Raw genomic sequence first — 16,548 nt, 5'->3', positions numbered from 1 at the left:
ACGTCTTCCTCAGCCGTACTAATGAACCATCTTATGAGCACCAAAGCAGGTTTACTCTGTAAAGTGAATTAGGTGTTTACAGGGACATTTAAGCTTAAGAACCTTAAGCACCGCCCTGCATCATATTTGCTCAATATGCTTCTTTCTTACTAATCTTGAGGTGCTGATTTTAAAAATAGTGCCTGTTTTAATCAAGCACATCGCAGTTTTTCACAAAATTTGTAGAATTTTTATTTTTGAGAAGCATTAGTAAGGTGAAGTTGTCTTGTATTGTCCCTTAATCAGCAGAAAAACACCATAAAGACATGATCCCTGTCTTCCTCTGAGCCAGATTACAAATACTTGTTCAATTCTCAGCCAGTTTTCACATGTATTATTAATTCTGCAGATGTTATTTTATTTCTAATGCTGGTTTCCACTTGTCCACTCTTTTGTGTATTAAAATGGCATGTTTTGAATACTTTTTTTCATTAAAACTTTTGACATTTGACTGCTTTTGTTATTTTGATAAATGGATAATTTCAAATGAATTAGAAAATCTTGATTGCTATTTGAATGTGATGTTTTTTATTGATATTTTTGAACTCAGCATCATCAAATTAGGTCACAGTAGGCCTTTTTTTGGTTTGTTTCAAAATGCAGGGCTATATATTTTTATTTTTTTGCATTTGCAATGAATTTAAAGTCTTTTGTCCTTTGGTGATACTTAGGGGTGTGCGATATGACAATTTTTGATTGTGGTTGATTAAAATGTCTCCCAAGATTTGCTTTTGAAGAAATATCGTAGCATCGTATTACAGCGCACATTCTATCAGTTGCAGTTCTGGTGCCTCCCTCTCTAATCTACATACTGTACAATGCCACATGCATTCACATCAGTGTTAACTCAGCGGTAGAGTTACACTCACGGGACACTGCACTTATTCACAATCACAAAAGTACATTATTTTTATGTGCTTTAAAGCCTTGCCGGTTAAATGTTTCATTCACGTGCTGTTCTGACGTGTGCTTTTTCTGAGCGTGTACACCCGAAGCGCGCGCACTAAAAAGCCTGTCAAACAGCGCCTGATTACTGGACTAAGTTATATTTTGCGCTAATACTGTCAAAACACACAAGGTTTACATATAGACTCAGTTGGTTATGTCTAAAATGAAAGTAAACAGTTACTTTCCGAAAAATGGATACGTCCCTGTATATTTGACGCGTACAGCTCTTAAAGGGACAGTACTGAACATGCAGCTGACTGTCATTAAAGGGATAGTTCACCCTAAAATAAATTTCTGTCATTATTTACTCTTAACATGTTGTCCCAAACCTGCATTAATTTCTTTCTTGTGGTGAACAGAAAAGAAGATATTTGATAGTAGGGGGAAAAAAATACTATGGAAGACGCAACTGTTTGGTTTTACACATTCTTCAAAATAACATTTATGTTCAGCAGAGAAAAGAAACTCATTCAGGTTTAAAACAACTTTCGAGTAAATGATGGTATAAAAAATATTTTTGGGTGAATTATTCCCTTTAATGTTTATAAAACAACAAAACACAAAGAGAAAAATCACTTACTACACTTGACTGAAAAACTTTAATACAGTTGCTTTAATAGGAATCAATTATTATATTATTATTATATAATAATTATATTTATTCATTCAATTTCTTGAATGCTCCTGCTAAATAAACCTATTGTACCTGAAAATTAAACCTTGTTTTATTTGTATATTATGTGTAGTTGTAATGTGTATTTTTGTTCACATTTTTTAATAACAAAGATAAAATAATGACACAGATTTATTATTTTTTTTGGCCCACTTTGGCTTAAATATCTGCCATTCTTTTTTTATATTTTGTTAGCTTGAAAGGCTTTGTCTTTATAATAGGGAAATTAAATTTGGCTGTAATGCTCAGACAACTTGCAAAATAGTAAAACCAACATGACAAAGAATCATGATAAAATCGTGATATTTCTAAAAAAAAGTTAAAAACTAATAATAATCGTGATACGATATTTTTGCCATATCGCGCACCCCTAGTGATACTAGAGAATTTTTTTCCATATGCGGTTCGTTAAATATTATCTTAGTCAATCTTGTTTTTAGAGCATGCTAGTGGTTCCTAAATCTTTCTGTGGTGTTGTACATTCAACAAGCAATTCACTGTGAACAAATTACTCTTATGAACTGGTTCTTTTTCATTCAGAAAGATTTACAAATCGGTGTTAAATTCAAAAGTGGGTTTGAATCTGACTCTGTAAATTATTCAGAACCATTATAGAGTTCAAAAATCATTTTAAACCAAGAAACATTCATTATTAAATATAATTTTTTCATTAGGACCAGCATTGATTTTTCAGACTCATTGATTGTTCAGATGACATCTTATTAAAAATGTATATTCACAACAGACGTGCATAATAAAATAATAAATTGTTTAAAAAAATTAATCCAAGTACTTTCACAGAAATATTATTGGGTGTTGTCTAGCATAGTGAAGCCCAGTCGAATAGACTGTCCTTTTAATAGGAAGAAATATGCAGTCATCTTTATCAAGTGATTTTGTCATTTGGAGGCTAAAATGTGTTTTGGTGTTGACTGTATTTAAGCGCCTCGTTCCAGATCTGGTGAAATGCTGGCTTATTTTCTGACTTTCATTCAGCTTGTAATGATTAAAACATTGTTTGGCGTATGCTTTGGTTTGTACTTCAGCTAAAGTTAGTTCTAGTTGGATCTCCTTAAGCAATTTTGGAAAGTTATATTGCTGTTTTTTTGTTTTAAGTCATAAAGTTCAACACACCATGCTATATGTGAATACATCACACTATATTGCAGAACAGAGAGGCTCTCAGGATCTGTTGTATAATCTGAAATCTGTATGTGGAGATCAGATCATAAGCTTTCCCTGAGAAAGTGAATATCCTTCTCCAAACTCGACATGGATTCTTAACGAAACACCCTTGCATGCCGTCTGTTCTCACTTCACCTCCAGCTGATGGATTTTCTCTATTCCCGGGGATTTTCACTCTCACCAGCATGCGTTCTGAAGTCTATGAGCTTCCACTGATGCTTTTCATGTTTCATTTTTTGCTTTGTTCTGTATGTATGGAAAAAACTACAAATGCAGTTTTGCTGCTGCTGATACTGTATTCATTTGGGCTGCATCAGTGTCATATAATGACTGAGATTTGATATTTAATGCTAAATATTTAATAGATGCACCAGGTGAGCAAGAAGACAGATATACTGAAATGCTTTTTCTCTTTTTTTTAACCAGCGGTGAGGCAGCTGAAGGAAGCGGTGGACTCATCCATTAACAAGCTGTCTAACTTTGACGGTAAGATAACATATTGTGTTTTTATCGATTTATTGGGAAAGACACTAAGGCCGTTTTCACACTTTTGAGGTTCATTTGAGGTGAACCATTCATGGACTCAAGAATGGAGCAGAGACCTGACATGTTTTCCTGTTTTATTTCACAGAAGTCATTGATGCACATCTCCAGAATAACCAGACGACAGTGGACAACAGCTTGGCCAGTCCAGACAGGCTTAAAGGTATCATCACATTTCTGTCACTTTCATCAACGTTTAATCAAATCTGATTCTTTGTAGATTAAGCTCGGTTATAGGGAACATCACACTGGTATGATGCAATCTGATGGCAATGGAGGCACATGGTTTCACCCTGACCTCTATTTAAAACCAAATTAAACAACTGCGCTCTCTGGGTGGCAGGAATGAGCATTATGGTTATTTTTAGCATCATCAAAGAGCATGACCAGGTCAGGGTCATACTGTAATGAGCTCTAATAAGATCATCATCATCTGTGGAGTTTTAGCTAACTGTCTATTATTATTATTATTATTATTATTATTATTATTAAAATAAGAGTAGGTATACTACTTGTTGTGAATTTAATTTACATTTAAAAGGTTAAATCAGTTGTATCTATTTATAATAATAATAGATAAAAACCAAATCATTTGTTGTAACTTTTTCGTTTCTGCTATATAATGTTTAAAATCATTGATCTTAATAAATCGTCATCATAACAGGTCAAAAAGAAAAAAAATACAAATTAGCTGTTTGTTGTAACAATTTGTTTACACATTAAAATGTTTAAATCTATTTTGCATAATAATAAACGGCAACTGTTTTTTAAAAAATATATATTTAAATATATTCAGCCTAATAATAATGTGTGATTTTAAAACTACAGTAAGATTTAACTTCTACTGTTAATAAGATTTTGGTAGGCTACTATTAGATGGATAGCCTAAATGTCCTAATTCAGATGGGCTACCTGTTTTTTTTTTTTTTAATGGTATATCAAAAAGTGTATTTTTTTAAAATGTGATTATTAGTAAATTTGACCAGTTTTACCATATTTTCAAAACAAAAATTAAAATAGGAAAAATATGCAATATGAAAATAATTGAAGACAAAATGTGTTTTACTGAGAAAAAACAAGATTTGGTTTTCAAAAAGCCTTTTTCCAAAAGGTACATCTGGAAAAAGGGGGGTCGTCTTATAATCAGGGTCGTCTTATATTCGGGCTAATACGGTAATAGATAAAAATAACAAAAGCTATTTGTTGTAACTTTTTCATTTACATTTAAAAATGTTTAAATCTATTCTATGTAATAATAATTGGTAGGGATGCACCGATACCACTTTTTCCAGTACTCGCCCGATACCGATACTTTTATTTTTGGTACTTGCCGATACCGAGTATCAATACCGATATTTTTATTGCATTTGTAAATTTTTTAAATATTGGGTACAGAAACCAAAAGAGTATGTATAATGTTAGTTGGTTAACTTTATTTATCAAATAGATAGTCAAACCGAAATTTATTCAGACACCTTCAACATTTCTCCCATTATGACAGTTTATTCGCTATAGTTTAGAAAATGGTAATAAAATATAACAAGAACTCAGAGTTAAACGGAGTCAGAACAAATTCAGCTTGATAATGTTAGATAACTCTGATAGAAATGGATTATGTATGTTATGGGTTACAATCAGCCAAAAATTAGATGGCTGTTAATCTCACAGTATTTACACAACTATCAATACTTAGTCGGGCAACCCTTAGCCTCAATGACAGCCTGTAGTCTCCTGGGCATGCTGTCACCCAGCTTCATGCAAACCTCAACTTCAATTTTTTTTGTCTGAATAATTTTTGGTCCCAAATTTGTATCAGTTTTACTGGTAGTCCACTGTATGAAGAGTTTTTGGGTATGATTTGTCACAGTTTACTTTATTTTGCTATCCTCACTTACATACATTAACTATAGTGTCCTGCACCCACTAGTAAAAAAATATCAAAAATTATATCTGGTTTGACTGTATATCCTTCTGTTATTTTCACACTTAATTATGCCCATTAAAATGTATTTTACAAGTTTTTGTTACTTTCACTGTTCATTGTTTTGCTCTATGATACATCATCTTTAATTTAATAGCATTAGAGCTGCTCCATTGCAGCGGCTTAGTACTTTAATCACGCGCTTTGCTGTATTAATGCAGGGAACCGCTCGTTATAAATCTCCTAACTGATATTTTCAGAAATAGAAGTCGCGTTTTTTCATCTGAAACGTGCTGCGATTGGTCTTATTTTTACGATTTAGTTTTAATCCAAATGATGCGTGTGCTAACTACGTATCCGATCGAACTACAAACTTTCCAGTGATGTCTGTGAGAAAGGTATATTCACTCGACAAGCTCGCGCATCTGCGCTGCCTCGCGCTCAATCCACTCAGTGCGCTTTGCTTATCAACTCGCGCACATCAGCTATACAGGCGTTAATACTGAATGTTTAACAATATAATGTATTATATACATATATACATTGCATACATATACTTCGTAGACATCCTTAATCTCTAATAACTCCATTCTGCTGTCTGTTGTTCTGTTGTGGGTGTTTCTTTGTCTGAATATGGCACTTATCACATGCTGTGTGGTATCGGCGTTTGGTATCGGGGCATTTTAACGAGTACAGGAGCTCAGTATCGGGCCCGATACCGGTGCATCCCTAATAATTGGTAAAAGAAAAAGTTACCTATTTGTTGTACTTTTTAAATTTACATTTTAGAATTTTGCACCATTCTGCCTAATAATAATAATAATAAAGTTTAAAACATATTTATTGTAAACTTTTTTTTGTTTACAATTTTAAATCTTCCGGCTCATTGAGCCTAATAATAATAACAATAATAATAATAGGTTTAAAACAAACTATTTGGAGTACATTTTTCATTTACTTTTAAAAACTTTTAAATCCTTTCTGCCTAAAAATAATAATGATGATAATAGATAAAAATAACAAAAGCTATTTGTTGTAACTTTTTCGTTTACATTTTTAAATGTTTAAATACTATAATCAGTCCAGGAAAAAATTTGTATATTCACTCTGGACCAGGTTATAACCTTATGAAAGCTTATGAATGAGGTGGCATTTAGACCTTGACCCCGTCCTCTTTGTGCTGTTCTTGTGTGTCTGACCCCTCACAGCTGCTGGGGCGTCTGACCTTGACCCCTCAATTCTCTTCAGATTAGAGTCTGAGATTATGGCCACACAGATTAGACCATAATTCACCGGTCAACCGTTACCTATGACGACATAATTTCGTTTTTATCCATTCAGTCCCACTGAGTCACTGTTTGTTCGCTTCACTGTGCTTATTCATGGAACACTGAGTTCAGAAGATCTATCATGTGATGTAACTGCAGGATGGGTGGTTTTTCAGGTCATATATTGATTTAAATGTGCAACGTTTGGCCTGATGTCTGAGAGTAATGGAAATATCTAGACAGCATTGACTGATAGTGAAAAATAATAATGATGATAAAAATAACAAAAGCTATTTGTTGTAACTTTTTCGTTTACATTTTTAAATGTTTAAATACTATAATCAGTCCAGGAAAAAATTTGTATATTCACTCTGGACCAGGTTATAACCTTATGAAAGCTTATGAATGAGGTGGCATTTAGACCTTGACCCCGTCCTCTTTGTGCTGTTCTTGTGTGTCTGACCCCTCACAGCTGCTGGGGCGTCTGACCTTGACCCCTCAATTCTCTTCAGATTAGAGTCTGAGATTATGGCCACACAGATTAGACCATAATTCACCGGTCAACCGTTACCTATGACGACATAATTTCGTTTTTATCCATTCAGTCCCACTGAGTCACTGTTTGTTCGCTTCACTGTGCTTATTCATGGAACACTGAGTTCAGAAGATCTATCATGTGATGTAACTGCAGGATGGGTGGTTTTTCAGGTCATATATTGATTTAAATGTGCAACGTTTGGCCTGATGTCTGAGAGTAATGGAAATATCTAGACAGCATTGACTGATAGTGATTTTTTGATTGACATCTACAGCTTTCATACTGAAAATTTGAGGTGCCATTCATTCATATCCGATGATGCATGAACATGTTGCCAGGAGTTTTCTTTAGACCGGCGTCACCTCTTCCTGTTCAAACCACATTTATAACTCTTTTTAGTCCACATGGATACTACAGCAGCGCAAAACTAAATCTGCAACTAGTTTAGCATGTGACTGTATGTCCCATTGGAAGCCCAGGTCACTCAAATGACCATGTGTGGGCAATAACTACCACCAGCCAGAGAGGATGAACTACAGGGGGGCTCATTCACTGCCTGCTATTGTAGATCAAGAGTAATTGTGATTAATATATAAACAGCCATCAAACACACTCCTGTTTGGATATAGATACTGAAGCAGAGAGCCTGGTAAAGGTTGTTATCGCTGTATAGTTATGCTTATTTTAATGTTGTTTTGAGTTATGATTCTGTCCCCCCTCTCATCTAAGTGGTCTCTTCCGCTCTGCCTCTATAGAAAACCAAATAGACGCTAAAGAGTGCGATATGTCAGATACTCTGAGCCCCAGCAAGGACAAAAGCAGTGACGACACATCAGGTACGTGAAACATGGACACACTTGTAATTTTTTGCTGTGTTTTGGTTACTACAGCTTTCATTGATACATCCCACTTTTTCCCCCAGATATAATAAGTATTATATGAAAAACCTATAGTCACTGTTCATTTTTCTAATTAATCTGATTCAAGCTCATATTTTCACACTAGTTTTTCCTCATGTTTTTCAGATTCTTTTTTTTTTTTTTAGCAATTAGGCAAGTTCTCATTGAACAAAAATGTTTTTCAGACTCGCCTGGCGTTTGGTTTAATTCAGTCTAAGTGGGCTGTCGTGATTGCATCGAGCACATGTCCTTTAATGGGACGTCAGATAAGGAGCGCTGGCTCGGATCAGGGAGGAAGTGCCAGTTTCAGCACCTCATTGTTCGAGGGCACACTTGATGAAGTGTAGGATGTGCCAGGCAGACTCAGAGGCGGCCAAGACCAGAGGGATGTGTGCTGCTGGAGCTTTTCTCTACCTTCTTGATTAAAGAAGGTTTATTCTAGCATGCATGTGTTTCCAGCTGAAGATAATGAGGAGAAATCTGGATAGAAACACCAGTAGAACTAACAATGTTACTGTTTTTGGGGGGAAAAAAACTCTTTCTGGTGCAAAAACGGTACTAAGCTCATAAGTGGATTGTAGGTGTAGTGCACCTCAAGATCAAGTTGCTGAATTCTCAATGTACAGTGATATATATATAAATAGTTATCTACAAAGTTATCTTTGGAAGATTATGGAAAACATTGATTGGGCGTAAAGTGCTTTAATTTTGCATAAAATTGGGTGCCAAGCCAAAACAATACAACCAAGAAAAGTTAACTCGTTTTTCATCCCATTAAATCAGTGGTTCTCAACCTTTTTGACTTTTTGGGGGGGAAAAATAGATATTTATGCTACTACTTCTTTAAGCTGCTTTTTTCCCATTTAATATTATTATTCCCCAAATAAATAGTAAAATTATATTGAAATCAAAATAATTACATTTCTGATTTCAGAACATTCAAGAATTGAATGTTCTTCAAGGTTCAATAATGACTTTATATGGCTTATATTTTTTTTTAATGATTTTTAACCCACAAATAGTAATTCTATTCAAAAATAGTAATTTCTACTAGAGGTGCCAAAGTGCGTGTTCAGTGCGCGGTCAGAGCTGTTTGCGAGAGTCACGAGCAAACCATTGACGTTTCTATGGTAACGTACAGCTCCTGCACTCAGATTCGTAGCTTTGTGGTAATGGCGAAAAGAAAGATTTTTGAACAGCAGAAAAAGTGTAAAAGTATGTAAAAAAAATGACAGGACTGAAACATATACTTTGTTTTATATGTTTTACATATAACATTTCACCGGTTACTTTAACTTTTTCCGCGCAGCTCTCAGCGGGTGGGACTGTTAGCGTTATTAATAAAGGAACGTGAATGAATGGGACAAAAAAGAGCGGGACATTCTTGATATTAAAAAGACAGACAGTATTAAAAACTCAAAGCCGTGAAACAGAACTCAATCCGCTTCTGACTGGATGTTTTCTGCGCGCGAGGTCTGAGTGGAACACGGACAAGCAATAGTAGATTTGTCTTCGGTGGCACACCTAAAACGGTAAAAACACGGAGTGTCAAAATGCCTGCACTGGTGTGTATTCACATAAATACAGTCGGCACCGTGCATTATTTTTCTCTTGCACGCGCAGAGAGAGAACTGAAGAGAATTCACCCCTCTCAGGTTGTAAATCAACCTCACAGTAAAAGCCCTGCTAAATTTTTGACGATTTGTTGCATATTTGTGTATTTTAGTTTCCATGGTCCTAATAAAGTTACTATTATTAAAACGTTATTGAAAACACACACACACACATTTATTATTATTATTATCATTATTATTATTATTTTTTTTTACTTTGGCTCTTTCGGGAAAAAAAAAAAAAAAAGGCTTCCCGACCCCTGTCCTAGACTCAGCGTTGCGCTTTTATTTTGATTAGAAAATCATCAAGTGTTTAAGAATAGTTAAAGTGTGAGAGTATACATACAATATCCATATGTATATAATTTTAATGCTATGGCCTTTGTATATATATTTAAAGATGTGCATCTTTAAGCATGACTGTTGAAATGAAATGGTAACACTTTAAAATAAGAGTCCATTTGTAACATTAAGATTAATGAAAGCTGTGTAATGAAAGCATTGTTCCTTGGTAGAGTGTGTTAATTTCAACATTTTTATTATTACTACTACTACTACTAGTATGGTTCAGTACTGTTTTTTTAATAAAGCATTATTTTAGTTTTTGTTCAGTATCCATTTTAAAAACTATCGGTTAATTAACCTATATCGGCCAGTGTGGTTCAACCTAGCTATCGGTATCGGCAAAATCCACTATTGGTCGACCTCTAATTTCTACTCAATAATATATTAATATTTTAATGATTTTTTTTTTTTAGAGCTTGACATAAGAAATTTGTATTCATTCTAGAAATGTACATGAATTTTTTGAATTTTTAAATAATTTTCATGACTTTTCAAAGTCTAAAAGTCTTTTAAAATTCATTATTTTTATCCAAAGTTTTCCCAAGACCGCGAGGGTTCTGGCTCTTAACATTTTGGTGGTTTTGTTGTGTTTTTATTTATAAATATTTCTATAAAAAAAATTGTATACATTTTTTTTTCCAGCTTTAAATTATTTTAACACCATCAAGGTTGTTTTTTTTGTTAACTCTAATAACCCTGGAATGAAATATGATGACAGTTTTCATCTCGACTTTTAGCTGTTTTTGTATTATACATGTATTCATGTATAATTTTCTGACCCCCTTAAAAATGTGTTTAAGCCCCGTAGTGGGTCACGACCCCCTGGTTGAGAACAACACTGGTCCCATGTGTTTGTGAGGCAGATATCTTAATTGTTCAGTTTATAATTGTCATTCGGAATTCTGCTGTATTTGTCTTGGATCATAAGACATTTGCGTTTGTTTTTGCATAATGATTTGGTTTCTCCAGAAAGCTGTGGTAAAATGTGCCACTAGGAGGTACTGTTGAATTGGTCTTTCACCCCTAGATTGCATCTACACCGAGGCGTCTGGCATGAGTTATTCAATTGCCTTAATGATGAGTTATCTGAACACATGTAACCTTATATGGCTGTGATACTCGATCTCAGCCATAAAATCCTTTTGAGACGCTCTTGATGAAATCACCGATAAAAGGAGCAGAATGAGATTACACACCACTTCATGCCCCCTCTCATTAAATAAATGGCAGAACTTCAGAAACACCGCTAAGTAGACGAGTTCGTTACATCATTTTGCCTGAAAGCAGCTCTCTCGCCCACAGTAAACACCCTTTGTCTGACATCATGACAGATTACCAGCCCTTAAATTAGCTCATGATTTTACCGACATCTGTAGAGTGTTCAGAGAGGGGGACATTCATCAGTTTATGGTCAGAGGAGGTTTCCCAAAAGCCTGTTGTTACAAGACCACATGAGAGACCAACTGGATGCTCCTCAGAGAGACTGCAAATGTGCGCTTGCTCGGCATGAAGTCTTATGAGGGAACGCAGGAGACTGTCTAATGTCTCTTTTGCTTGGCCTGGTGCAGGTCATCTCAACGGCCCATTTGTAGATCTTGCATTAGAGCCGTCTGAGCGTGTGCTGGACTTACGTAATCAGGCTTCAAGTTGTGTCCCGTAGTCTAAAGTCAATGTATTTTGGATATTCTATTGTTCGATGCAAGCAGGGTTGTGCATGTTGTGCATTTGCACTCAAGTTTTTCACTGACGCACTGAGCAAACAGAAATACATCATTCTTCACATAATGAACTGATTCTGAGCAAGCATCTTGATTTTGGTTTGCGGTAATCGTGTTTCAGTCCTTGATGTTTCTGCCCATGGGGTCGACCAGGATGCGTCGTTTGTGGCGCCAAAGGTTCTGACCCATCGTGATGGATTGGTCTCACACTCACAGTGGCGGCTTTGGGCTTTTAGGAGAAGCATTTTTAGCACAGATATGTTATTTTATATGTCTGCAGTCCGTTTATTAGGAACTGCAGCATTTTACATTTACATCCCTGTGCAAAAGTCCCCTGGCTTTCGGAGAGCCAGAAATGCAATATTTGTATAAAGCAATTAAATAATAACCTAAAAGTCACTAGATGTGGGTCCAACTACATATGAGATTGTGAAATTGATCACAACAACAGTTTTGATATTCAAATGTATCTATACAGTGAATGGTACAAAAACTAATACATTTTTTGGGGGTGTTTTCTGAGCAATTTCATCATTATTGTCTCATTGATTTAACACTGACTATTTTTAAATGAAGTGGTATTAAAATCACTACATTATAATTAAAAATATGCTTTTACATACATTTACAGTATTTAAATGCTCAAATAGTTAAATTGTGTTGAATTGTGTTTTCAAAACTTTCGCAAGTATTCAGAAGTTCCTCTTACTATATCACAAAATTGTAGTGAAATTTTGAAAACTCTAAATGCACAGTTTTACAACATTTTATAAATCATAGCTCAATGCAAATTGTCCCTAACTAAATACTTAAAAAAACTTTTCTTTTTTTTTTACATTTAACTAAAACTAAATGTATTTGTAACTAATGGATAATTGTGAAAAAATATTGTTGCAATTATTCTAGTTATAAAACAATTTAAAATGTAGCCTAGTCATTTTTAAATTATTGATTTAATTTTGTTTAATTAAGTTGTATTAAAATTACTTCAAAATATGCTTTGATAAGTTTATTACATTTAAATTTAAATACATTTTTATCAAAAAATAATTTTGCAACCCTAAATGCCCAGAGTTAGTTTCACAATGTTTTTCCAAATTATACCCCGGGGCAAATTTTGCCTGAACTGAAACCTGAACTAATGGCTTCCTGAAGACATGTGAAAAGGTGTGAAAATTTTTTTGATCCTCAATATCAATGCTTGGGTCTCTGAGGGATAGAATCATTAAGAAAAGTTCAAGGATTTCGTAACAAGCTGCATGATTTGAGGCATCATTCATGTTCGGGCAGGATGAGTTATTAATGCAATACTGAGGGTGTGGGGTTTCACTCGTCAGTTTATCTCTCTTGATGTCTTTTTTTTTTTTTTTTACAGCCATGTTTTTTCTTCATGCTCCCTCACTGCAGCATCTGCTCTGTGTGTGTTTGTAGAAATGGACAGGAATCTGGAAGCTGGAGACACTGAGCAGGTCATTCCACACCTCCACCGAGAGCTGCAGGAGGCCCAGGAGCTCGCCAACACTGGCAAACAGAAATGCCTCGAGCTGCAAGGTACGGCAGCGTACTAAACGCTCCTTCAGTAGTGATTCGGCATTAATAATCGAGGGTCATGACTGCACTGGCATTAGTGTGAATCGCTGAATGTCTTTTTCTCATCAGCACTGCTGGAGGAAGAGAGAAGAACCAACAGACAGCAGACTGAAGAATCTGCTAAACAGATCCGCTTCTTACAGAGTGAGTCATTCAACACTTACATGAAGTGGGCTTTAGTGTTTTGACTTTAATCTTCAAAAAGACTTCTAAATATAATCATCAGTATGGGTTGATCAACCAAAATTATTTTTTTAAATAATCAATTGATTACATTTATTTAATCAACACTAAAATAAAAACTGAGTTGCATATAAACATTTAAATTAGGGCTGCCCCCTAATAGTCGACTAATCATTAGTCGACCAGAAGAGGCTTGGTCGACCAAAATTTTATTAGTCACTTAGTGGCAAAAAAACCCACTGGCGAAGTCACACAGTTCGATCGACTGATCGTAAACGGCTATAATACAGTACATCAGGCAGGACATCCAAACACTCGCCTATCATTCATCGACCTCAAATATGGCTTATCATCTGAAATATGTAAGTATTAGCAACTTTACATGGCTGCTCAATCTAATGTTAACAGAGAAATGTGCGCTGTTCAAGTGTCTGTGTGGAGTGTGGAAGCTGAACAGTAGCTCACTGCAGGACAGGTGGCGGTGCCGGTGCGCTCACTTGATGTTAAAATACTCCCTCATGTTTGGTCATACAGATAAGAGTAAAGCATCTTTAAAATCGGTGAAGACTCTACGTTTATTTGTGTGCACAAATAATGAAAGCAAACAGGATGCGCTTTCTGCCGTCTAGGTCTATGTGAACTTGAGCGCGAAACTGTGTATCTTTGCCTTACAGACAATAAGTGAAAGTGAAATATAATAGATAATATATAATAGAGAGTGAAATGTCTACTTTCAAATGAACCAATTCAAATGGAAAACAAATATTCTCAGATTATGTAATCCATATGAAACATGCATACAGGCGCATCCACTACTGTGGAGATGACGAGTCAGTGTCGCAGACTTCATCTCTTAAACCGAAAACAAAGAAAGCACTAGTTTATCAAATTATTAAAATGTTAATGCAGTCTCCTTACTGTTTTTCACTGACACATTCATAATAATTTCTTCTGCCGGTGCGCTGTGGCAGCTTTGTGTGTGTGCTTGAGCGCTTATTAGGCTATGTAGGCGATTAAAGGCTCATTATTATGATTTCAATGGTTTATTAATAAACGTGCAATTAGTCGACTAATGTTTAAAATGAACGTCTACTAGTCGACCAGAAAAATCCTTAGTTGAGGGCAGCCCTAATTTCAATTGTACACAAGGCAGTTTTTATATCAACTTTTTAATTATATAATTAAGTTTCTGCTCCAATTCGTTGTTGAAATATCATTTAAACTGTGGCTGTAATTAAACACTGTTTTTATGACAAATTTATTCAAACATAGATTAATAATGAAGTAAAATTATAATTAATATTTATGGAAGTGTATATATTTTTGAAAATGTTCTTCTCTACAGTTATTTTTTTTCTATCTGACTAATGAGTTTATAAAAATTGAATGGCTTCCTGAGATAAATGTTTTATTGACATCTTTATGTGGTTGAAACACTTTAAGTGATTACATGAGACATGATGTTAAGTCATACAGTTTTATTCAGCATACCTTCTGATGTTCATTCATGTTTACTTTTTTGCTGTAACTAGTAGTAATGAGGAAGAGATGATCGGTTCAGGTGCCGCTTGAACTAAGGTGCTACAGTGGTCTGTTACGACACATGAAGAAGCATCAAAACAACATTTATTGTTTGAATTTTGTTATAAAAATTACAATTTGAACATTCAGTCTTTGTTTCATATCAAAAGCTCAAAGCTTATTGCAATTATTGGATTCCAGACACACTACAAGTAATGTTTACTGAACTGAAAACAGCATAGACTAAAAAAATCTCTGTTCTTGATTAGGGCTGAGACAATAAATCGATGCATCGCGAATAGAGAAATGATTCTGCATCGATTCTGAGATTTTCCGAAGGCATCGCAATTCTCTCTCGAATCGATTCTGAGCTTAGTTTTTAACAGTAGATGGCACTGCGTGCTTTAGAAATAGCCGAATTCTGCTTGCTTCCAGTTCCTTATACACGCACCATTTGAACCTAAAATAATCATTCATAGAGTTTGAAAAGGTTAAAGCGATAAACTAGGTTAGTGGATAATTTGGCAGCAAAAGTTTTTCTAGAAAAATCAGTGCACAATCATTTTAGAAATCCAAATATTTAGTGGAAAAAAAATATTTTTTTAATAGAAATTTGGAAGAAAAATTGATGCGTAGTGTATTATATCTGTGCAACAATTATTGAGCCTTTCTTTTAACCGTTTTAAATTTCAGTTACTGTGCACGTTAAAAACAATTTATAGTCTTTTCTACGCCCGTGTTTTGTTCTCACAGACACCCGGTAGCAAGTAACAAAACAACACTAAACTCCGGGAAGAAGATAAAATCCTTTTTGCAAAATCATAGACATGTCAAGTATAATGGGAAAACAGAATGATCTTGGAGAGAGCTCTACCGAACTGAGTGTCGTAACTGAACGCAACCAGGGTTTTGGTTGAACGAATGACTGACAGCCACAGCGGAGAAAAGAGTTTGTGTGAACTTTAATTAGAAATAGCCGAATTCTGCTTGCTTCCAGTTCCTTATACACGCACCATTTGAACCTAAAATAATCATTCATAGAGTTTGAAAAGGTTAAAGCGATAAACTAGGTTAGTGGATAATTTGGCAGCAAAAGTTTTTCTAGAAAAATCAGTGCACAATCATTTTAGAAATCCAAATATTTAGTGGAAAAAAAATATTTTTTTAATAGAAATTTGGAAGAAAAATTGATGCGTAGTGTATTATATCTGTGCAACAATTATTGAGCCTTTCTTTTAACCGTTTTAAATTTCAGTTACTGTGCACGTTAAAAACAATTTATAGTCTTTTCTACGCCCGTGTTTTGTTCTCACAGACACCCGGTAGCAAGTAACAAAACAACACTAAACTCCGGGAAGAAGATAAAATCCTTTTTGCAAAATCATAGACATGTCAAGTATAATGGGAAAACAGAATGATCTTGGAGAGAGCTCTACCGAACTGAGTGTCGTAACCGAACGCAACCAGGGTTTTGGTTGAACGAATAACTGACAGCCACAGCGGAGAAAAGAGTTTGTGTGAACTTTAATGTAAGGACTTAAATATTCATATGTAGCTCACATTA

General features: G+C 34.9%; 1 protein-coding gene across 1 annotated transcript in view; it reads left to right on the top strand.

The window, feature by feature from the left end:
* Positions 1-16,548, top strand: part of LOC107597202 (sarcolemmal membrane-associated protein-like) — a 79,930-nt gene that overhangs the window by 51,694 nt on the left and 11,688 nt on the right. The window contains exons 13-18 of the mRNA XM_016288157.1: positions 3,272-3,331; positions 3,477-3,551; positions 7,871-7,951; positions 11,541-11,628; positions 13,066-13,241; positions 13,350-13,424. Of these exons, the coding sequence (XP_016143643.1) occupies positions 3,272-3,331; positions 3,477-3,551; positions 7,871-7,951; positions 11,541-11,628; positions 13,066-13,241; positions 13,350-13,424 (555 nt within the window). The remainder of the gene's footprint in view (positions 1-3,271; positions 3,332-3,476; positions 3,552-7,870; positions 7,952-11,540; positions 11,629-13,065; positions 13,242-13,349; positions 13,425-16,548) is intronic.

This window comes from Sinocyclocheilus grahami, unplaced genomic scaffold (genome assembly GCF_001515645.1).
Source record: "Sinocyclocheilus grahami isolate Dianchi unplaced genomic scaffold, SAMN03320097.WGS_v1.1 scaffold229.1, whole genome shotgun sequence".
NCBI lineage: Eukaryota > Metazoa > Chordata > Actinopteri > Cypriniformes > Cyprinidae > Sinocyclocheilus > Sinocyclocheilus grahami.
Note: the sequence above shows the minus strand (reverse complement) of the source record. Positions and strands in the feature narration are given on the sequence as shown.